Here is a 23,819-nt window from a genome sequence, read left to right on the forward strand (position 1 = left end):
AATTAAAACAATAATGTGATCAATTCAACCCATTAGAACGATAACATTTATGTCAATAACAAAGTGTTATTTAGCAAAGAGACTGATGGGGAGAGAACAATGGTGTTAACAGTTAAGAATGTAAATTGGTAAACAATATTAGAAAGCAACTTGGCAGTATTTAATAAAGTTGAAGGTGGGCATGCTCTACCATTCAAAAATTCTATTTCTGTGTATTCATATATGTCTAGAAAGGCACATACATATGAGAACAAAGACATACAAAACCCTTCACTGTTTTCCTTATTAGCAAAAAAGCATAAGCCACTAAAAAACCTATCATTGGCATAGTTAAATAATTGTGATGTATCTTAGATCAAATGAAAGAATGAACTAGAGATGCACATATTAACATGCATAAGTATAAAAATATAATGGCTAGGGACAATTATACAACTACATCTATAGTGTAAAATCATTAATGTTAAGAACATAAAAAGCAATTGTTAAATGTACATAGTTGTAGAGCAAAATTAGAAAAAAAAAAGCTTACTAAGGAAAGGTTACACCCTTCTTGATCTGATCAAGAAGGAGAGGATCCAGAGGACTCACACATTATCGATAACTATTTATTTCCCCCCAAATGTGAAGCAAATATGGTACAATACTAAGATGTGGCTCAGCTGGGTGACTGGAATACAGATTATTTATGATATTCTCTGTATCTATATATTCTGTATGCTTGAAATAATATATGCCTTTTACAACATATTTCCTGACACTGAATACACTTCATTCATAGGAAATCCTCCCCCACAACCAATGCCGTAGATGGTATTTTCATATATTTTTCTGTCCTTGTATTTTTCAAATTCATTACCGAGTAGTGGCTGCAATGAGAAGAGAGAGGAAGAAAAGAGAACACAGAGGAAAAATTATGACCTCTGCTAGAAGATCTGCAACATTCCAGGTGGGCTCCATCAGCCTGAATCCAAGGTACAAACAATATGGAGCTGACTAAAGATGACAGGTTGCACAGCCAAAGTCGAGCCTCAATGGTGACGTGGCTTGAAGGAGTGTAAGCCTTTGCTGCTGTGAGCTGCTGTGTCTTTGGGGTTTTTACGACAATATAACTAAGTCTAAATTGACAATCATGTTGGCTGCTAAGCACACTGGGAAAATAAATGATAGGGAATTTTATAATGGATGGATTAGGCTGATAACACCTAAATTACCTAATCAATCATAAGGTCACAAAGAGAGACAACCTAACATGTGCCTCTTTTGCAGGATGCACTGGAAAGTTCTTGGAGAAAACAAATGAAGAAACAAACTTAAACCTGACCTGATCAAGCTCTAGATCCAATTACAGTATATATCAATCATGTAAAATGATATAGCGGGGATGAAAACAGCCAAATCCAGAATGTGGGAAATTTCATAGTACAAATCATCTGCTCAATTTCTTCAAAAAAAGGAAAACGTTTTTTAAAAAAAGATGTAGAGAGAAATGACTTAAGCAACATATCAAATGTACCACATGGACTTGTCTGTATCCTGGTCAAAGCAAATTACGTATTAACAAATTTACAAAAATGAAGTAAATTTAAACATACTTTTGTTATCTTTTGAACCTATTTTTGCTAATTGTTAAAAGTATGAAAATGACATGGTTTTTTTTAAAGCATAGGATGCATAGTAAGGTATTTACAGTAATAATATGTTAAAATTTGCTTTATAATACAATGGTGAGAAATGAGTGAAATAGGATTAACTAGACATTGTTGAAGGTGGGTAATTTTTTAGCAACACGAAAAACTTCTGCTCCTCTTAAAATGTCATTAAGAAAATAAAAAGAAACGTCACATGCCGAGGGAAAATATTCACAGTACATATATCCAGCAAGACTTAATATAAGGAATATATTAAGAATCTCATTATTAAGAAGAAAAACAGCCCTATTAGAAGTGGGCAAAATATATGGACACTTCACAAAAAGATACACGAATGGCCCATAAGCACATAAGAGTTGAATAGTTATCAGCAATAAGCAACTTAGCAATTCTATAAATGCAAAATAGAACCAGGATGAGATGACATTACAAACCAAATGGCTAAAATTAAAAGGACTGACCATCCTAAATGTTAGTGAGGATGTGGAGTAACTGGCAGTCTCACAGCAGTTAAGAGTATGAAATTGTACAACCACTTGCAAAAATGGCAGCGTTACAAATAACAGTGAAAAAGTGGAAATGATGTAAGCACCTAATAGAGTGAAAACACAAATAGTGGTGTTTCCTTATAATGGAATACTACTCAGCAACAAAGGATTGAACTACAGATGCTCCTACCAACACAGATGAATCTCAAAAACATTATTCTGTGTAAAAATGCATGATCAAAAAGAGTACATATTGTATGATACTCTTCAACTAAAGGTCCAGAGAAGGCAAAATTAAATTACAGTGACAGAAAACAGATCGGTGGTCACCTGGGGCTGGGAGTATGAGGAGATCTACAACAAGAGAATAAAGGGCTCTTCTGGGGTGACAGAATGTTGGCCATGCTGTTGGTCACATAGTGTGCATTTTTCAAAACTCATCAACTGCACACTTACGACAACTGCTTGTATTGTATATAGACTATATCTCCAAGTTGACTTTAAAAAGCTATAATCAGATATATTTATAACAGATATAATTGTACCATTTTTATGAGGTCATGTATTATAAGGGTAAATCACACAATGAAGTTAAACTAGGGATTCAAGGGGAAATCACTAAGGAGTAAATCAAATTGTCTTAATAACCTAAGATATTGTAGCCATGCCCTAAATTTAGATAAGAGCTTCAGGAAAGTGAGGAGATAAAGGAATAATAGACTATTTTAGTCCTCATGTCTAAAAAAAAGAACAAGTCCTAGGAAAAAGGTAAATGCTTTCCTCATTCTAAATCATGGATGATATCTGCCACAAAATTGTATTTTAGAAACAAACAAAACAAAAACATAACTACACTAGAAGATGTAAAATGACTTTTGTACTGACAATTCTTGGGTAATCTACATGCATATGGTAAGTTCAGGGCATTATTTTTGAGAAGTCAGTAAAATGTGTACTACATTCTATAAGAATCTTTACCCACAATGTTCTTTTTAAAAATTTTAAAGGTTTTTTTAGTTTTTTAAGTAATCTCTATACCCCATGTGGGGCTCAAACTCACAACCCCAAGATCAAGAGTAACATGCTCTACTGACTGACCTAGCCAGGTGCCCCATCTTTTTTCATCAAAATTTTTAAAAAAATCAGTGTGAAGACTAATCCTTTAGAATTCTGAAAAACAGATTTTAGAAAAAATATATTCCTGGACATTTACATTTTAGACCATCTCAAACTGGTGTAGAAATATCTCAGATATCTAGTAATAGTGTGTCCTGTATATGTGAAGCTGATACGGGCATAGCATGTCACCCTGGCCCATCAAATGTTCTTGCATACTTTGAGAGGGTGTAGGAGGGAAATATTAGGTGTTTTTTTAAAAATAGCCATTGGAAGATTCTGAAAACAAATGTAGGCCAAAACACGCCACTTCAGATAATAGTTTCTATGATTCATCCTCTAAGATGATCAAGTTTATACTCTTTTATCCTTATAGGTACATCGCTGGGAAAATTTGAGAAGAACTGCTCAAAGTACATCCTAGGAATTTTATGAGACCAGCAAATAAATTAACCAAATATAATGAAAGCTTTAGACAGAAACAGGGAGCTTTATTCATTTTGTATTACTACTAAAGCTATAGTAGAGCATCATTTTCCCTATGACTGGTATCCCAGATCATTGCCAGCCAAATTATGTATCTTGACTTCATTTAATTTGAAGTTATTGAGTTATTTATCATCCCCAAAACTCATAGTACATAAAAACATCATTTTAATAATAGTTTTTTTCTTTCTAAAAATTCAGTTATTTAAAATAAACTTAAGGTTTTGAATTTAAATTCAGTTATCATAATCTGATTCTATACATCTTTATTTTCTGCATCTTAAAATACAAAGTCCCATGATTTAGGCAGGCACAATTAGGCAATGAGATATGGCCTCTCTCAGAGCAATACCTCATTCAGTATCTGTGGTGCCGATGCACTCTTTTGGTGGGAAGAGTCATCTGTGTTCCCTTTTGGCTTTTTTTTTTTTTTTACATTAATGCTTGGGAAACTTTTTTACTTTACTAAAAGATATTATAAATTTCATTTAAGTTCAACCTCCCTGAATAACCAACAATTCTAAATCAGTCAAGCCTAAATGAATATAATTGTACTGTATTTACTATATTTTTTCAAATATCATCAAAACTGAATTCCTACCTCTCATGGCCAGCATTTAAATTCTAAATTTAAATGCTTCAAAACTATCTGCAGCTATTTTGCAATCTATGAAGCATGTATAGTCTGCATTATGGGAGATGTAGTTCGCTGACCACATTTTCACCTGAAGGCAGTTGTGTTTAGTATAAATATTTGGCTCAAGTTCTGTGTGCCTAAAATATTTGACTGGGAGAACACATTCCAGAAAGTAATTTAAATTCATTAGGAACATATTATATAAAATGGAAAAGCATTTGCCACAGTTCCATAGCAAGCACTTTCATTACTTATGCAATCCATATTCTGGCATTTAAGTACTCTAAGCTTCTTTCCTTTAATGATTTTTCAGTTGGGGGAAAAAAAACCTACATAAAACCAACTTTTAAAAGATAGAGACAGATTTTGGCTTTTGCATTAATTTTATGAAGTGGGATCAATAATAATTTGACAAAAGAGAAGTTTGGCCTTGGGAAAGAACAGATTCAGAAGGGAAGCATCATTCTCTTACACATATATCTTCTAAATCAAAATTATCCCTGACAATGTATTCACTTACCAATATTTTCTGTAGGCATTGAGACCCTGGTTGGTTCTACAAGATTGTCAGCCAGGACAAAAGCTCCTTCTTCCAGTGTATCAAGTAACATTGTTGCTGTATGAGCCTGTTCAGAAGAATTCATGTGTTTCCAGGATTCCAAAGCTTCAGGTCTCAGAAGATTGTCCACTGTGTCCACAATTGCCTGCATCCGTTAGAAAACTACCATTAGTTTTGACTGCTTCTAGTACCAAGATGATTTTCAATCACTGACTAATGACAATTGTAATGTTTATCTGTCACGATGATTTACTCTTATTTCAAGATGGAAGAACACCTGAACACCTATATCTGGCCAATTAGGAACATAATCTTACCATCTCAAAATAAAACTAACTGCAGATTAGCAGACTGCTATTAGATTATAAAGGATAAATGTGAAAAGATGGCTTGTTGATACTTGTCAAAGAGGCACAACCAATGTCAGCTCTTAACCTGAGGTATTACTGGTACATGCATAGTCACTCCTATTTATAACCTCAAGGTTTAAATGTTCTAAATAGAAAACACTGATGTCTCTGGAATAGCCTGATACCTATGCTTGAAAGTTACACCATACTGTTTTTTGGAACCTGAACTAAAATAATAACCAAAATTATGCCTTATAACATTGTCTAATTACGACCATTGGGAAAAAAACAAGTTGATTTCAAAGTTTATATATTATCTGTGAATATTTCACTCTTCTAATTCCCTGTCCAGCTAGAAAACACTGGAGAACATACCTTCATAAACAATGATCTGTTTTTAAAAGAATCAAGAGATCAAAACATTTAAAGCCTATACCAATAATTTAATGAAAGATTTTAATGAAATAATTTAAGTAAAGTAGAATAAGGTCGTCATAAACATCCAAGTTGTACATGTTCATATTTGTAGGTTTAGTTTATTACCATGCAAAATAACATTAAATAAAAAATAAAACACAGTCCGTTAAGCAATTGAAGGCAGGCTTTTGTTCTGATACTATAGTTATTCATGGACTATGCCTTGCATAGCTGAAATCACTAAGTTTATTTACTCTATCCCATTTATCTAGTCATAATACGTCATTAAGACCATATATAAATTGTTTTGATCTATTGGTAATCCACTGAGGGAAAAGAACATACATTGTACAAAGAACAACAACAAAAATTACTAGTTTGAGGTATGATATTGAAGTAAGCAGAGGGAAAAGTTGTTTGAAGCTACTGTCAGAGTAAGATTAATTAGCTTAATCCATCTTAATATCCTCGTTGTCTGCCTTGTGAGCCACCACGACCTTCCTGGCAGGTGGAAGATACTTCCAAGTGGCGTTAAAGGCTTTTTTCTCTCTCTAATGGGAGACAGAATAGTCAAAATGTTCACAGTGATACTGATGCAGCCATTAACTAGAGTGGAACAGAAATTGGTCTGCCAAGGCCAGATTCATTAGTCACCAAGAAATACAGACTGGAGTCTCTAATCTAAGTTACAAATGAATCTTCTGTCACAAAGTGGGAATTCGCTTCATTTGCATAGTGTAAGTCAGCTTCTGATTTGTAATTTAAGGAGTTTTATTAGTCTTATCTCAGCAGAGAAGCTCATTTGAGAGATAGTGAAAATGACACTGGTCAGAAATTAAGGTCATGCTGAAACTTACTACATACACACATAACTCGCTGATGACATGCTTTTTATTAATTTGAAACACTCCTTATTTATTACCATTTGTACTTTTCTAGTGGAATCAAAAATGATCATTAGTCTAATCATATTCCTTAAATAGTCTCTCCCTGCCAGAGAAAAAAAGCTATTCTTTTCCCACTGAGCTATATGAACTGGGCAACATACCAATTATTACATTTCACACATTAACTAATACCTTAAAGGTGAACTGAAAATTTCAATATGACAAATTCTATACACTCCAGCAGTTATTTCTTTGCCCTCATTAAACAGGCTAAAAAGAACATTCAGAATATTACTACCTAAAAACAGAATTTCCCACCACCTTTTCTCGTAAAGTTCTCAGGTCCAACAATGTCTATTACAAACTAGTGATATGCCGCTTTTTTTTTTTTTTTTCCTAGAGCTTGCCAACCAAAACTGGTAGTTATGGCTTTTGAATAACTGCTACTCTACAAAACTACAAGCTTCTTTTGTTTTTTTGTCATATGTATACGGGTAAGTTCTTTAAGGCTGGATTTATGAAGGATATGGTCCTCAGATGAGGACGATTAGAAAATAACTATCACCCCAAAAGAAACGTCTAAAATTCACGTAATAAAACAAAACGCAAGCTGGTAACGCTATTCTGATCTATCCCACAGAACTAGCATGGCATAGTCCACTGCTGGCCTCAGCACATTTCGTATTACTTGGATATACCAGGGAGAAAAACTGGCTGGAGTGAACAAGGATTCTGAGCCAAACAGTGGCTTTCTGTTTCTGTTAGCCTGATAAAAACCAACATAGAACATACAATGATAACACTGTCACATTATTTATATTTCATTTCTAGTAACCCATCCCCATATCAACCTGATTCTAGAAATGACTCCTAAAAATTTCAGGACAAGCCTATTTTATTTAAGAGTACACCACGGAGATAAGAAAGCTGTGACTTTTTCATGCACATACATTATGACTATACAGTCTTTGATATGATAAACTGCCAAGAATATATCATAGCTGTTTTACTCAAGTTGTTTTTTAATCCATAGAGATGACAACAGGAAACAGAGAGACGACATGATTACTTTCCAATTCAGAGGACACTTCATTAAAATTCTTGTATGTTTGGATGAATGGAAAAAGAGCAAAAATTATAAAGGTAAATTATTTGCTTATTCTGAGAGTAATATACCTGAGAAGAGCCAACATTTGTACAGCTGATATGGGGCACATTATATAATTATCAAAGACTGAAATACATTGGATCATGCAGCAAGATGATAAAGCGTGGCAGGTAGCTGAAGAAGGGAGAAAGCAGGGTGACAGCACAGGAGAGATACCTTAAGGTAAGCCCTGCATGTCTTCTCTCGTTTTTGGAGCTTTTTAGTAAAAGAAAAGAAAATCAGAGGTTAGATTTTATCTGTTGAAAATGAGGGAAAAAGAAATCCTCAAAACTTAGGCTGGCATTCCTGACTTCAAAGGTTATTATGCACAGTAGTCCTTTGGATTTTTTTGAGTTTACACCGATTGCCAAAACTGCCTATTTGTAGTTCATAGCTGCATTTTATTAAGTGTACTAATCCAAAGTATCATGATAAAACCAGAGACAAAATATGTGGTTATAAGAAACAAAAATGTCTATTTTTTTAACCCTGTAACACCATATTAGCCATGGATTTTGGCTTAATATGAATCTCCTATGCTTATTTTATAGTGTGGTTAAAATAACTACCAAATTTTTGTCATATTAGGAAAAATTAAGAGCACTAACACACTATCCTCCTAGAGAGGGAAACTTGCCCTTCTCCCAAAACCTGAAATTGAAAGCAGTATTACAGTGGCTAACATTCCCCTATGCGTCGCAATTTTAGTGGAAACATGAGTTGCATGTATTAGTGTACAGAGTATATGAGATGTAGAACACATAATCTCTCCAAGTGCAGATAATGCATTCTTAAGTGTGAGTACTGAACACAATCAGGCAATGTCTGCCATCAACTAAAATCTCCCTCAGAGATTTTAATTTTTTTTTTTTTTTTTTTTTTTTTTGCCATGTTGTTCCTTTCTCAGCTGTTAATTCTTTCTTGGGAAATTGACCAAATTAGAAATTTTGTTTCTGAGTATATGTCAAGGGGGGCAAAGGTTTGGCAGTCCATTGCTAGAGGAATCAAGAGCTGCCATACAAAATGTCTGATTAAATAACAGGAAATTCCTACCTACCTTGTTATAACTCCGTCCGGCAGAATCCTTTTCACTAGGTTTCAGTTCCTGCAGCTGTGCATCAAGAATGTCCACCAACTGCTCCATCAATCTCACTGAAGAACTCACATCCCCAGCAAACACCGGCCCTTTGGTATGTTTAGCCAGTTCGTTGGCGAGACTAGCAGCATTTTCTCCACTTCTGATCTGAAATCACAATTTATATTATCTCAGTATGATTTCTTGCCCTGTCTGCAGCTTCTTGTTCTTTTCCTGAGTATCTTTGTTGTGGTGAGAGAAATATTTGCAAATATGTCAAAATCTGCAACTAATTGAGACCAATAACTTTCTCCTCATTTCAGATGATTAAAGGGTCTTAGATCCTCAGCACACAAAAGAAATTCTTAGCCAGACATTTAAAAGAAAAAAAAACAGAAATCCTTTTTTTTAAAGTTTTTCAGACAGCTTTCTCATTTCACTGCCACCATTTGAAACTGCTGTTTAAAAATCTTATTTATTTTTTCCAATGATCCAGAAATTTAAATCAGAATGTAATCAGTATGATACTGGGAGTTATTATCTACTGCTTGCCTGCATTTCAGAAAGGTAGATGACGAAGGAGAAACTAAAATGTCACTGCATTGCATTGTAATATTAAAGTTACTAATGCCTTTTAAAGTCGTTTTTACTTATTCTATCATAATCATCTGTGATATAAACATCTGCTTGCATTCTGTGGATTCAGTTTCAAACTTAATGGTATGTGATTTATTAGGCCAATGGACCATTTGTCTTACAAACATCAAAAGAAAGAGAACAAACTGAATATGAATGAAATTAAAAAAAAAAAGAAGCAAGTATCTACTCATTAAAAAGCTCAACATAGAAAACAGCATGCCCCAAAACATGTAACTTTGAATAAATAGTTTACAGACAAAACTATGCATAATTTTTTATTTTTGTACTGAACAAAGAGCGATGAAGCCGGTTTTAACACACAAAGCTAAATTATTTATGTTAGACGTTAAAGCCCTTAATCACCAATGTGTATCATATTAAAAGGTTCCAACCAACCTTCTGAGCCAGCTGATTTACCCAGTGTGAGGTACAGTTGCTAAGATCAGGGCCCTTAGGGTTCCATGTTCCAGTGGAAACCATGCAGAGATAGGAGGCAGTTCCTACAACAGAAATTGAAACCATTTTTCTGCATGCATTCGGGAAATCAGCTACAATGATACTACACTGCATGTTAAATTTTGAATAAACGCTAATGGAAGTGGCTGACAATATCTGACAAAGAACAGGGTATAATGCATATTATAAACAGTAAATATAAAGTCAGCATAGAAATATCAGACGTTTACAGCAAACAAACAAAAAGCCCTTGATTTTCTTGGGACTCATCCAAAACGGTACTTGTAATGAGAAAGGCAGCTGTAAGGAAGCCTCACTGGAGTCCATGGGCAAAAAATGTCAGGCTTGACCTAGGTCTTTAAGAGGGAGAGGTATACTTCAGGGCCTGACCTTAAATAACTTTTACCGTTTATGAGCCTTTAAGTTATCTACCAATGCTCTATTACCAAAGTTAACAAAAACAGTAACAAAATTAGCTATCGTAAATGTCTCTCTTTCCTCGAAGTCACTTCAGTGTAATTCAGAACCTACTCACACTAAACGTAAAAATGTACATTTGGCATTTTACAAGAACTACCTCTTGTTCCCTTGGGACATGGTCGTTCAACCATCATTCCCCTTTGTGTCTGAGGCCACTTTATCCCCCTCGCGTCTAAGGCTTCGCAGAATCTCTCTGGCAGGGGAAAAATATTTGTTACAGGAGGAACTTTGGTTGTAGAAACTGCTGGAGGTGGTTTTGCCCCTTTGCTTCCTTCCTGTGATCCAGCTACAGTTGTGCTCATGGGGCCTTTCTGTGAAGTAGTGCTTGTGGTTGATACTGTGGTTTTGAACAGCTCAGCTGAAGAAGTTATTGTCACAGCTGTGGTAGGCACTATGGAGAAAAGATGAGTATATTAATCTCAAACACACACCTGCACTCACATACAGGCACACACGTGAATATGTATATGCACACACACAACCCAAAACCCCGCACCATCCAACTACCCCCAAACCAGCAACATGAGAATTAGTGAGAACACCAGTAAGGTTGGAGAAAGAATAAATCCCTTCATTTGTTCCACTTTATTCATATTGTTGGCTAAGTAAAGGAAGTTTAGGCTTTACTGTACAGTTTTCTGTATGACTCTCATTGTCTTAAGTCTACTTCTCAATGACATATTTGATAATACAGCTTAAGTATATTTCATCATTTATCATCCAACAAAAACTGAAGGACAGTTTTAAATAGTTTCAGTGTCTATACCAAGTATATGTTACTATGAAACAACACAGAAAAATTCTTTTTTAATATAAATGCATACCCTATAAATAATCAAATTCAAAGCATCAATAAAAATCTGACAATTACATATAGTTAGGACAATAGAAAATTTAAAGTCACCCACTCTATATCTTGCAGGAAAATAAATACTGTGACATCTTTCCACCCAGCAGCCATTCTTGCTTGAGAGATTTTTGAGCATGCCTGATTAGATCCAAACAGAAGAATAGCTCGGCATGCTTGTGCTGTGTTAGTAAGAAAACATCTGAGGCTTCGTTAGGCACATTTACATTTGAAAATGTAGTAGAAAAAGCAACTAGTTCTGGTCAGAGGATTATAATGCAAGAAAACGGGTTAGATCAAATCAGGCCTAATCTGAAACCAACCTTACAAACCATACGGACACTTTATAAGAAACTACCGTTACACATTTGAAATTATTTTAAAAGGTTCTTTTTGATTTCCAGCATTACTTTCAAACTGTTTAATCTACTAGGTTAAAAAAATAATTTAGCTTAATATTTTCCTTCATTAATTGCCATCTAATTAGTTTAAACAACTAAAATTCTGTCAGTAAAACTTAAATCTTATCATTTAAAATCTACTAAGTGATCACACTAAAGTTTTATCAACATTTATAGAAAACTGGCTCTTGAAACCTTTATCTATGATGCTTTAAATTTAATAGAGTACAGCATATTAAAAAGAACTATTTTTTCAAGTAGTCTGATAAAAACATTAACTTTTTTTATGCTTTCTCTATAATGTAAGAAACAAACCAGAACATTAAAACTTAGAAAACAAGTTCACGTTATCACTAATATGTTTATTATTTTAAGTTCTGGTCCATAAGTAGTTGTTATTGACAGAATATCCTAAGTCCATCTCAAAAAGTAGTGTGTGCACATGTTTCTAGTTCTTTAGGAGTGAGAAACTTCTTCTGGTCAATAAATGCATACCATACTCTTTCTACACCTTTTTCCCTTCTATCTCAAGAGAAATTTCTTAATCATGTGTTTTATTTCCAGGGCATAATTTATTGACCATATGAGAGATGCTGTGCACATTAGTCAAACATCATGCCTAGCCAGCTGCTGCAGAAACCTATTCAAACCTGTCTATCTTTCTCTGTAAAACACTTGCTTGACATCTTGTTAAACCTCTGTAATTTTCTTTTGATTACAATGCAGCCAGGCTTTCAGGGCTTTCTCAATTAACATTTGTCAAAAGCATCACACTCTTTTTACAGAAGTGTCAAATGACTGCCTCTGAATCAAATCTCAGAGAGTAGTGGGGAATCGGAGCAAAAATGAAAAGGACAGAGCAACACAGTTTAGAGACACACCATCTTATGTATCTCTTGACACTGCACTAATTAGTAAGTATTTAAGCCACTGAAATAGGTCTTAACAGTACTACAATTAGTGATCTGTTAGCTAAGCACCAGGAAAGATTCATAATAACTGAGTCAAGGTAGGTAATAAAATGACCTCTAGTATATGCACAAAATTTCTTGCAACATGCTATAGCCTGTTTGTATGTGTTTTTGAGAATAAATTTCATACATTTTCACCTTTTGTTCATCAAAAGTTTTTTTTTTAAGATTTTATTTATTTATTTGACATAGAGAGAGAGAGAACAAGCAGGAAGAGATGCAGGCAGAGGGAGAGGGAGAAGCAGGCTTCCCGCCGAGCAGGGAGCCCGATGCGGGACTCGATTCCAGGACTCTGGGATCATGACCTGAGCCCAAGGCAGACGCCCAACCGACTGAGCCACTCAGGCGCTCTTTGTTCGTCAAAAGTTTAAAGGGAATAGATCTTCTTCAAAGATAAATCAATGAAATATTGGGACATCATGAAAAACATGAAAGTAAACTTCTAAGTAGCAAAATTAAACCCTTTTGAAAGACAATCAGAATTTCTGGAATTTTGCAAAGCTGACGTTCAGCAACTTTACAGAAAGCATGTTTTTCTAATGATGAAGCCACAAATGTAGAGGCCGTTTCTAAAAATTAACATTTCTTCCATAAGTGAAGACAGGTCCCAACAGGGCATCTGATAATGATAAAAAGCTACACTTATTCAGCATTTACGTACCAGATGCTACGCTAATCACCATTCATGGATCATCGGATCATCTTATTTAATCTTTACCACAACCCCATGAAGTAGGTACTATGATTATCTTCCTTTTACAGATGAGAAAATTGAGCCATGGAGAAGGTTAGGCAATTTGTTCAAGGTCACCTGGCCATACTCTTGAATGTTATGATCTTACTTTTCTAGGCAAAAGATTTTCAGACTCTGGGAAAGTATGGCATCCCACAAAGCAATCTGCCCTTATTTAGGGGCATTTAACTGATTCCTCTCTGTGTAAATCTCTAAAACAAGAAAAGGTGTGGGAAGATAACATAAAATACTAGAGCAACAGTTGATAAAAAGTTTCATAATCTAACTTATGTGGCAAAAGATTCAAAACTCAAGACTATCCTATAAATGGTAATAGAAAACATGGCAATTCACAATAGAATTGTATCTCAAATCTAAACCTTATTTTACAAAGTTCTGTCCCAGAGTTATCAGAATGTCGTATCAAGCATCCAGATTAAGTGACTTAGCATTCTGCCTACCTTTGTCATTTGAGTATAGAGACCCCAAAACAGTACTAATAAAATGCTAATAAACATATTTAAGAACTACCCTTGAAAATTTCAACAAACACATACAGAATGCTTCAATTTACTATGGTAGTGCTTACTACCAATAGAACCCATTTATGCTAAGGGTAGTACTTCCCTCACCCAGGTCCAAGAACTCACTCATTGTTCACTGAATGAACTCTAGTTACAAAGAGTCTGTAGCCTGGAAAGGCAAAAATGTGTATTCATTAAATTTACCTTTATTCAATGTCTAAAAATAACGATTATCTTTTATTGAGCAATCATTATCAGTGGAAAGATGTTTCAAGAAATGTGTATTCTATGCTCAACACTTCCCAAATAAATAAACCTAAGTAGTTCTCTTGATACAAATTTTTCCTCATACTACTGAAGTGTCTTACTTCATAATTATTCTAAGACAAATATTCAGGAACTGTCAAAACCCAAGACACAATATTTTTTTCAATAATATTTGGGAGGGGCACCTGGGTTGCTCAGTTAAGTGTCTGCCTTCGGCTCAGGTCATGATCTCAGGGTCCTGGAATCGAGCCCCATGTCAGCTCCCTGCTTAGCAGGGAGTCTGCTTCTCCATGTCCCTCTGCCCCTCTGCTTGTGTGTGCTCTCTCAAATAAATAAATAAATAAAATCTTTAAGAAAACTGGTATCTGGGACATCAAATTTGCAGGCAAAGTAAATATAAAGCAATTCAGATTAAGAAACAGAAAAGAGTTAAAATAGGACCGAAAGCGTTTTTCCTAAGTCTACTTTAGAGAGGGAGAATGTAAAAAGGAAAAACAGAACTAGTTTAGAGAAATGGAGTGACTGAACTGTGTAGAGATAACATAAGGCTAAAGATTGAAAGAAAAAAAAGATGTATTTGAAAATCATGATTAGAGCAAAGAAATAATATACTTGCCCTGTTAGGAAGGCAAAGGTTTGGGTTTATAAATGGGGAAAAGTATTGAAGCTAATATACTATGAAACAGTCCACAACAAAAAATGAAAGGAATGATAATTTTACAGCACGACGTATACCTTAGAAACATACACAGTAGAAAATCCAGGACATAAGACTAAATTACAGCCAAACCAGTTAATCATTGCTTTATGACGGCTGAAGACCTGAATTCTGATTGCTCTGTTCTATCAGTTTTGTGGATCTTGCTTCTGAAAAGCTGACAGTGGCTTATTGATTTGACCTAAATTGATGGGCCAGAATAGTTCTGCAAGGCCCCATCTACATGCATATAGATATCAGCATAGATCTTGGATGAGAGAGACAGGAGTCTCTAAAAGCACATGAAGATAAATTACAAGAGAGGGGAAAGAGAATATGGTTCAAACAGCAGCAAGAGAGATTTAGGTCATATAAAACTCTGTATCACTAAGGGTTTAATTAGGGGCCAATATGAATTTTTATTTTCTGGGAATATTTAAGAATGAGTAAGTATATTGGATAACAAAACACAGTTGTAGGAACACAACTACTAAATATGTCTAAGTTCCCCATTTTCAAAGCTGGTAACTGTTCTTTCAAAAAATATCTAAACTATCAAAGACTTTTTCATCTGAAATGGATCAAATTATTTACTAGAATATAAGCCACATATGGAAAATGACATTATTACTCATCTTGTAGTCACGAAGTACTTTGTGACAAGTAGACAAGGGCAATGATTCTTTGTTGAATTGAGTCTGTACTCAATTTATTCACAATCTTTCAGGTGTTGCCTGATTATGAATTTCCATTTTTAAAAGTATTTTATTTCTCTTTCTCCTAATGGACGGGGAAGAGATTTATTGCCGCCCAAAACAAATGTAACAGCTGTGAGAGTAACACAGGTTACAAAAAAATTAACACAACAATCAATATACAATGTCAAATTTTGTCAGTTCCTGAAGTTTTGCCTTTGACAAACCTACAGGATAAAGGATGAAGGATGGTACTAGCTTTTAGAAAAACAGCTGAGATACAAGAAACATCCCAAATTGCTGGTCTTATGAAAAAAAAAAGATATGTCTAAATTTAAAAGTAAATGTTTCTGAGGTGCCTGTGTGGCGCAGTCGGTTAAATGTCCAACTTTTAGTTTTAGCTCAAGTCGTGATCTCAGGGTCATGAAATAGAGCCCCATGTCAGACTCCGCACTCAGTGCAGTCGGCTTGAGATTCTCTCTCCCTTTCCCTCTGCCCCTTCCACTCGTGTTCTCTCTCTCTAAAATAAATGAATAAATCTTTAAAAAAATTTAAAAAGTAAATGATTCTATGATATTATCCTTAAAAGATTTAATTGCTAAAAATTTAACAATGGATATTACTACTGTAATTTTAAGGCAAAAAATTCCAGACATACATGAATTAAAGGGGTCTTGCACTAAGTCAGTATGTCATTATTCTCTTACTTTTTAAATAAAAATCACATATTTTGGTATACTATAATGACTCAAATTAGAAATTCAACTATAAGAAGTTGTGACTTTCACTTTTAAGGTCTTGACCATATTACAATATTTAGAACTTAGTAATAAGTGTATCTTCTTTTTTTTAAAGATTTATTCATGAGAGACAGAGTGAGAGAGAGAGAGAGAGAGAGAGAGGCAGAAGGAGAAGCAGGCTCCCCGCTGAGCTGGGAGCCCGACACGGGACTTGATGCCATGACCCCGGGATCATGACCTGAGCCAAAGGCAGACGCTTAACCATCTGAGCCACTCTGGTGCCCAGTAATAGTATATCTTAAAATACATTTAGGTACATGTAATTATGTTTTAGTGTACAGAGTGTATGTACTGCTTTGATAGAAAAAGATACTAATTTCTTTTTCACCTTGTTGAAGGGATTGATTTAATCACTCCAAAGAACTTCCTGGTTCTTAAAATTTTCAAGTAACTCAATAATTGGAAAATTCCAACTAACTCAGTAAATTTAAATATTCAGATCTTTAAAACACAAATATTACTGTTCAAATATAAATGACTTATAATTAGTACAAGCTCTGTAACAACATATGAATAGTTTACTTTTATCATGAGTATGAGGTAAGCTTGTTTTAATGAAATATTCATTTAATTTATCCTCATAAATTGTTTCCCACAGAACTGAATTCACTTGATCAACTAAAATATATTTCCAGAGATTTTACATTACTTTCTAAAGTAATGATCCTCCATAAAGATACCTAAAGAGAACACAAATCGAAAATGTTAGCTGATCCATCTTCATAAATCATCACTGGGGATCATTTAATGCTTAGTCTATGTGTGACAGTTAAAGTCACAGAAATATTTACTTAAAACCATCACTAATTTATCAGGAAATAAAAATGTGTAATTTTGCTAGGAAGATGTTGGATGACTCCCTCTCCTACCCAGAGAGCAGACACCAAAACGTCAGAACACTTATGCCTGACATTGTACATCAAGCCTAGCAATTCTCCTGGGACTTCCTAACACACATTTCCCTTACCACTGGCGCCAAGAAGTTAAAAGGTCTGCACATAGACTGTAATCAATTCAGAAGTCAGGGAGAAGAAAAAAAAAAAGAAAAAGAAAACAAAGCTAACAGGTTTGTAGCTGGTATTATATTTTTAGCAATGAAAAACAGTAAACTGACCAATGATGCCAGTTTTTCGTCATCAAAATGTAAATGAAAAAATTCAGAGAAGGAAAATAGGCCAAACTAAGGCTAAAATGTACACATTATGTGACAGCATGAAATATCACATTATCCTTTGAGCTTTAACTATGAAAAGGAGAAGGAAACCTGCAGGAAAAGAACTCCCAAGTCTTTTAAAAGTAAGCTTAAAGACATCAGCATTAGCAAGCAAACATTCTTACCTTGGGCAGGATCAGGTGGACCAAATTCCAGAGAATATCGTAAAATGAAGTTATTGTTCCACACGTAGAGTTGGTTATCTCTAGGATTGTAATCCACTGCAGCAATATACTGGTATTGGTTGGGGAAGGGAACATCTACATATTCTCCTCGGTTTAATCGGGTATTGTAAATGTAATCAATTGCATTCTTGCCTGTTTCACTCTCATTGTCTTGATAAACTGACCTGACCACGTAGAGGACGCCGCAGATCATAAAAGCATTTGAGGCAGCACGTTTGTCATACACAGTCTCCCACGTTGCTTCAAATCGAAGAGTGTATGGATTTAGCTGGCTAATAACGATCATTCCGTTGTTCTGTTCAGTGGCGTAAATGACCCATAAGCCATTTTCATCAACTGCTAGGTCGATATCCGTCTTCCCTCCCCATCTATATGGTGAGGTATCGTGATAGTTGGCATAGTTAATTATGGCCTCTCCACTCTTAATTCTAGTCCTCAAGTCAAATTTCACAATGTTCCTTGTTCTCTCTTTGTTAAAAAAGACAGCACCATCATACACCACAAATCCAGTACCATCTACTCGATTTGGAAGTTTGTATGTCGTCGTTTGGCGACTATTTTGGAAATCTTCTAAGGAAGCATATTCTATTAAAGTATCAGTACGATAGGGAGTCCAGGGCATGAAGTAAATTTTATCTGCAGCCTGAAGAGGGTCCTTGCACCAAGCACCTGCCTTTTGTTCAGCTTCATATATACATGGTGAATCCACAATTGCTTTCAAGGTCCCAGGGCACACAAAAACTAACAGCACAGAGAAAAGACAATAATTAAGCCAAGTTAAAAAATTAAACAGGCAAACACAAATTTTAATGATCATAAATCAAAAGAGAAAAAATGTGTTTTATTAACATTAGATTTTACCAAAATTTATACTTAATACAAGTACCACCCTTCTTTCCTCAAGTTACAATAATCAATGTACCAGCATACAAATTGGCTGGGGTTGATTTTCACAAATACAAACCTAAGTTTAAGATCATTCATAACTGAGCTGACAATGTGAATTTTTTGCTATGTGTTTTTAATCTTATAATGTGGTAATTTATACTTTAAAACTTTGAGCTTTGTGCGTAACAGTGTACAAAGTACGTTATTTTAGTCCCAACTTTGTACCCTCCCTCCCCTAGCCCACGTATAAACCCTCAAAAGCAAAACACCAAAATAAAGGAAATACAACAAAAACCCAATGTGAAGGCTTATTTAGAACTTTTATAAAAGTTAGACTGAAAACAAAGGTGCTTCAGTTGAAGAAACATAAATAGTCAGAAAATGTAATTAGGAACAGAGAAAAGTAAATACAAGGAAAGCAGTGATGAAACGACCAGGAGACCCTGTAACCATGGCATGCTATGGAGAGGGTTCTGGAAGCCAGGCAAGATGACACTTTAATAATAAAATATCCAAGGGTGTCAGAAAAAGAGATAAAGGGTGAAAAAGAAACACAGAAAGGAGCAGCTCCCCCTCGCCGACTTCAGAATTTTTACCCCATCACCAGATTTAGCAGTCATATAATTTCATTGTAAACAGTCGACTTCTTTATGAGGTGCATTTATGAGATCCTGCTGATTATTTTAATGTCAGGAGTGTTGTGGGGGGAGGGAAGGGAGGAGGTGACATCCATAAGGCACATAACAGGGAGCTGGGGTTCAGACTGTATACGTTATTTACCTTTTTGCTCCACTTCTATTTTAAGCATCGGAAGGAAAACAAAAAAAAAGTGCAAGGAAAAAAGAAAAAAGATTAAAATAAATAGACTATTAGTCTAAGACCGAATTCGTAATAGATGCTAAATATAGGAAGAATAAGAGCTGTACTACTTTGGATAAAGAGAAACACACAACAGGAAAACCTAGCAGGAGAAAGATTCTAAAGTTACATAAAAGAACATGGATCAATCATTTTAGTAGATTAAGGAGGCAATACAAATATGTTGGCATGTTGCTTCACTTAGTGTACCTGAATAAATAATGAAACTCTTCACTAATGCATGGTATATATACTCTTGCCTTTCCAAAGTTACTCAGCATTTTTATCCAGTTTTACTTTATATATGTATGCTACAGACACAAATGCATGCAAAGGTGTATCATCCCCATACTATATTATCCTACGAACTCATTATTAAATTGACTAAAATCAGGTAAGCATAACAGGAAAATATATTACAAAAATGACAACTCAATTTTGGCGCTTAGGTCAAATTTCATGAATATTGATATGGTTATATTTTAACATTTTCCCAAAGACATTCATGTAAGAACAAATATATAATTATGCATCTTAGTACTTTTCAATTTTTTTATTATTTTCTATTTCTAGAAAAATCCATCTTAAGAAAAAATGCCTCCTTTTCAGGAATAGATAAATCTCCCCTGCAACCCCAGTAGGGATTTTGAAGGGTGAGGTAACGTAGTGCCTTTCTTCCCCACTAAGCATTAGTAAATTCCTTACTTAGGTTTATATATACTTTACATTATAAAATTCTTACTAAATTCCGTACATTACATATCTCAAACTTGTAATATTAAGTCTATTTTTTTAAAAAAAGTAAGCAAAATACATACAAGGAAAAAGCAAGCACAGTAGGCAAGGAGAAAAAGGAAGAAAGAATTATGGTTAGCTTATTATGACATTGTCTACCATCATCAACATACACAGAAAGCAAGCTGGCATGCATGCAACAATCATACCAAGCATTCAAAGCAAATACCTTGACTCCACAGACCTCATAAAAGGTAAATGCTTTCATAAAACAAACCTGATTAGTACAGTTAAATGAGAAAAAAAAAAATCCTCCCCTTCAAGAAGTCTAAAGACACGGATTACACAGTTAGGAAGGGTGCTATACAAGATTCTTGCTGGTAAATAGAATTCTAATAATTACAAACCATAAAACGCTATTTTAGATCGTATGTAGGCTTTGAAGTATGCTGCCTGAATTTCATAAAGTGACCAGATTAATGTCTGTGATTCTCCCTCTTTCCTTATTAAAATGCATTAGGGTGTGCTAATACTCTATCTCCAAACTGATTACTCAAAGATACCGTAGTTGCACATTTCATTAAGATGTCTTGGCTTGATTAATTTTTTAAAAATTACAATAATTCAATATTAAATGCTGACCTCCTGGAATACCTCAGGGAGAAATACCGTACAAATATTTTTGCCAGAGGAATAGCATACAAGCCTCTGCATTAAGCTACCACCTCCCCATCCAACTTGGTCTATTTGACCACTTTCAGGAAACATACTTGCCCTATAATGTGTAATTCTGATTATATCCAGTAAAAATTAAGTTTGGTGTTACTGATATGAAACAGCTCTTTTTTATAAACCAGTAGGTCTAAACCTATTCCTCAGTGAAGAGCAAGATTATACCTGCTTAGAATCGATAACGGAAGGGCGTGGTGGGAAAGTAAGGATACGAGAGATCGTTAGTGTTTTGACTTCTCAGACTGTATTTATATACAGCTGTATTCTTTTTTTTTAGGAAAGAATGATTTTACTGAGTCAATCAATTAAATGTGAAGGATGGGAATAATACATTTTAAAATATGTTACATATTCAAAACAGAACTTAAAACAAGTTCAATACAGAATGTATAAAATATATTTGTTTTCCATTAACTGAAAATGGCCAGGCTTTATTATGTGAGGCACTAAAATGACAGTGCATTTGCTTGGCAAAATATTAAATAGGGAAGTCTTTCTTTGTGATTTAACCGATTGTTTAAAGAAAAGAAAATGTATAGAAACTGTATAATTTATAGTTCTGATGAAAACAGAAGTAACACCCAAATGTAAAAATAAAAAATAATTAAAACCTTTGATGATTGATGAATCACATAAGATGTGGATACTGAAAACAAAAGTCCTTACATTATGATTTTTATGAAAACCCAAAGGACAGATCTGTCAAACCAGCCAAAACTCCATCAACCCAGGAGAATATAAAAATACAATAAAATTAATGAAATTAGCATTCTTCATCACATGCCAAATGTATATTGCAACTTGTCTTAAAAGACTGTATGAATTAATTCATAACAATACATTTACTATTCTATAGACCAAACATAAATACACGACCCACTAACATCAGTGGAAGACTACATGGATGTGCAAGACACGAAATTGACCCAAAGAAACTTAAGCCTACATACTCTGTATCTGAAGTGACACACTATTTCACTTTGAATAATCTCACATTGATTCATTAAAAATATTTAATTAATAGTAATGGTTATTTTTTTTCTCATCAAACAAAACTTACAGCTAGAATTATGGTATAATTTGTATAATTTAATGATAATTTGAAAAAGAGGGCACAAATATCAAACCAAATCTTGCTTGTAAGGTATGAAATTCTAATAATTATTTTCCTTTATCCTATAAGAGCTTTATCACTTCTTTTAAACACATATACATTCAAATACTAACACTTCTGTTAATGATAAAGGATAACCAGGAAACACACATTTTTGACACAGGCATTATCTGGGTAGGTATAAATGTCACATGTAATATTACATGTGCCTGTCTATAAACATAAAAAGTAAAACAAACAATGGCATTTCTAATAAATTCTGTTAATTTATTATAAAATTTTCAAATACCATGGGAAATTTCTGGATATTTTTTTAAGAAGGAGGAAATGTTTTTCAGATGTGTAAACTCCTACAGCATTTGCTCTGGATAGAAACTGGCATAAAGCCAGGTGGTAAAAGACATATAATAAATGTTATAGTGACAATTTTTATCAACTACATAAAGTTTAAAAGGGGTTTGCAAATGATACAAAGTACAAAAACACTATTAAAACAAGGGGGAGGGAAAAATACAGGCTTAAAATTAAAGTATAAGGGATGGGTATAACAGAAACATAAAGAAACAAAAGGAGAGGAAAATGAGGAAAAGAGATAAATAACTACACAATCCTACCAAATATCAAAGCAATTTAAAAAGAGCCTTTGCATTAAATTTTAATATTAGTGAAAATCATATAATATATAGTGTGTCACTACTATACAGTATATAGGAATTATAATTCTATTCTTTAGCATGGAATAATTTGAAAAAAAATGCCAGACTTATTTCTGCCTCGTGCAAACATCTAGAAAGGTAACAGCAAATTAATTACAGGTTTTTGTTTTTTTAAGGACAAAAACTAAAAAGAACAAATACTTCTCTGCGTATAGCTATTGGCAAGTTAAGTGCACAATATACAATACTTCTGGAGAACTGAAAAAGTAAAATTTTGAAAGTTAGATGTTCCAGAAGATATCCACATTTTCCTTTCTAAAACAGCACAAGAAATAACTTAAGAGTCTGAAAATAATGTTTGCTTAACACTGTTCTTGGTCTATAGACTAGGTTACAGGAACTGGCTCCAGAAAGACAATTCTTGGCAGCTCTGACTGATTCCACTGTTTGGGAATGGATGCTGTATTCCTTTTCTAATTTGAAGACAAAAACCATGATAAATTCAAATGAAAGCGACTTTACGGAACAAAATTTTGGTTAGCTCAAAAGAATACAATGTTCCTCTAAGTGGCACAGGAGAATGATTACGTAAGCCACCAACACTACATACAAGAGAAATAATATAAAGATCAGTGCACTCAGTAGGCTTCCAATCCTACAAATGGTATAGAAAATACTGAAAACATAAAAAGCATCCATTTCACAGTAACACAGGAACACAGAGCAGGGATGAAAAGAAAAGATAATCTGTGTTTGGCCTTTAACTGATACCCACAAAAAAACAATTTATCAAAACTGTGGGCAGAGAAGAGAGAGACCGCACCTTCACAGAATGTGTAAGAATATATTACTATCATAATGGACATATTATATTTATCTGAATTCAGCCCTTTCGTTTAAGAAATATTGATAGTTTGGACATAGAAATCTATCAGGAATAGTGATCTAGCTTTTGAGGTTCTGGAAAAGGCAATTTCATTATTTAGTTTAAAGTCATCTTTTTTAAGGAGGGAAGTGTACAAAACTTTCTCAAATCATTAAATTGCTGCTGAAAAACTTTTCAATTCAAATGCCTATGAATCAAGGTTACAGGATCCCTCTTTTTTCCAATTTA

The 23,819-nt window shown here is 34.2% G+C and overlaps 1 protein-coding gene across 15 annotated transcripts in view; it reads right to left on the bottom strand.

Annotated features, from left to right (window-relative positions):
* ADGRL2 (adhesion G protein-coupled receptor L2) overlaps positions 1-23,819 on the bottom strand; it is a 216,158-nt gene that overhangs the window by 31,281 nt on the left and 161,058 nt on the right. For 11 of the 15 annotated variants that reach the window (XM_073896435.1, XM_073896431.1, XM_073896439.1 and 8 more), the window contains exons 5-10: positions 17,663-18,463; positions 10,487-10,780; positions 9,850-9,953; positions 8,797-8,982; positions 7,917-7,955; positions 4,900-5,083 (exon numbers count right to left, since the gene is read on the bottom strand). In XM_073896435.1, coding sequence (XP_073752536.1) covers positions 4,900-5,083; positions 7,917-7,955; positions 8,797-8,982; positions 9,850-9,953; positions 10,487-10,780; positions 17,663-18,463 — 1,608 coding nt within the window. The remainder of the gene's footprint in view (positions 1-4,899; positions 5,084-7,916; positions 7,956-8,796; positions 8,983-9,849; positions 9,954-10,486; positions 10,781-17,662; positions 18,464-23,819) is intronic. The other 4 variants (XM_073896438.1, XM_073896440.1, XM_073896445.1 and 1 more) reach the window with 1 other exon arrangement.

Source organism: Callorhinus ursinus, unplaced genomic scaffold (assembly GCF_003265705.2).
Source record: "Callorhinus ursinus isolate GAN/ISIS: 27379988/994484 unplaced genomic scaffold, GSC_fseal_2.0 scaffold9, whole genome shotgun sequence".
In the NCBI taxonomy this organism is placed as follows: Eukaryota; Metazoa; Chordata; class Mammalia; order Carnivora; family Otariidae; genus Callorhinus; species Callorhinus ursinus.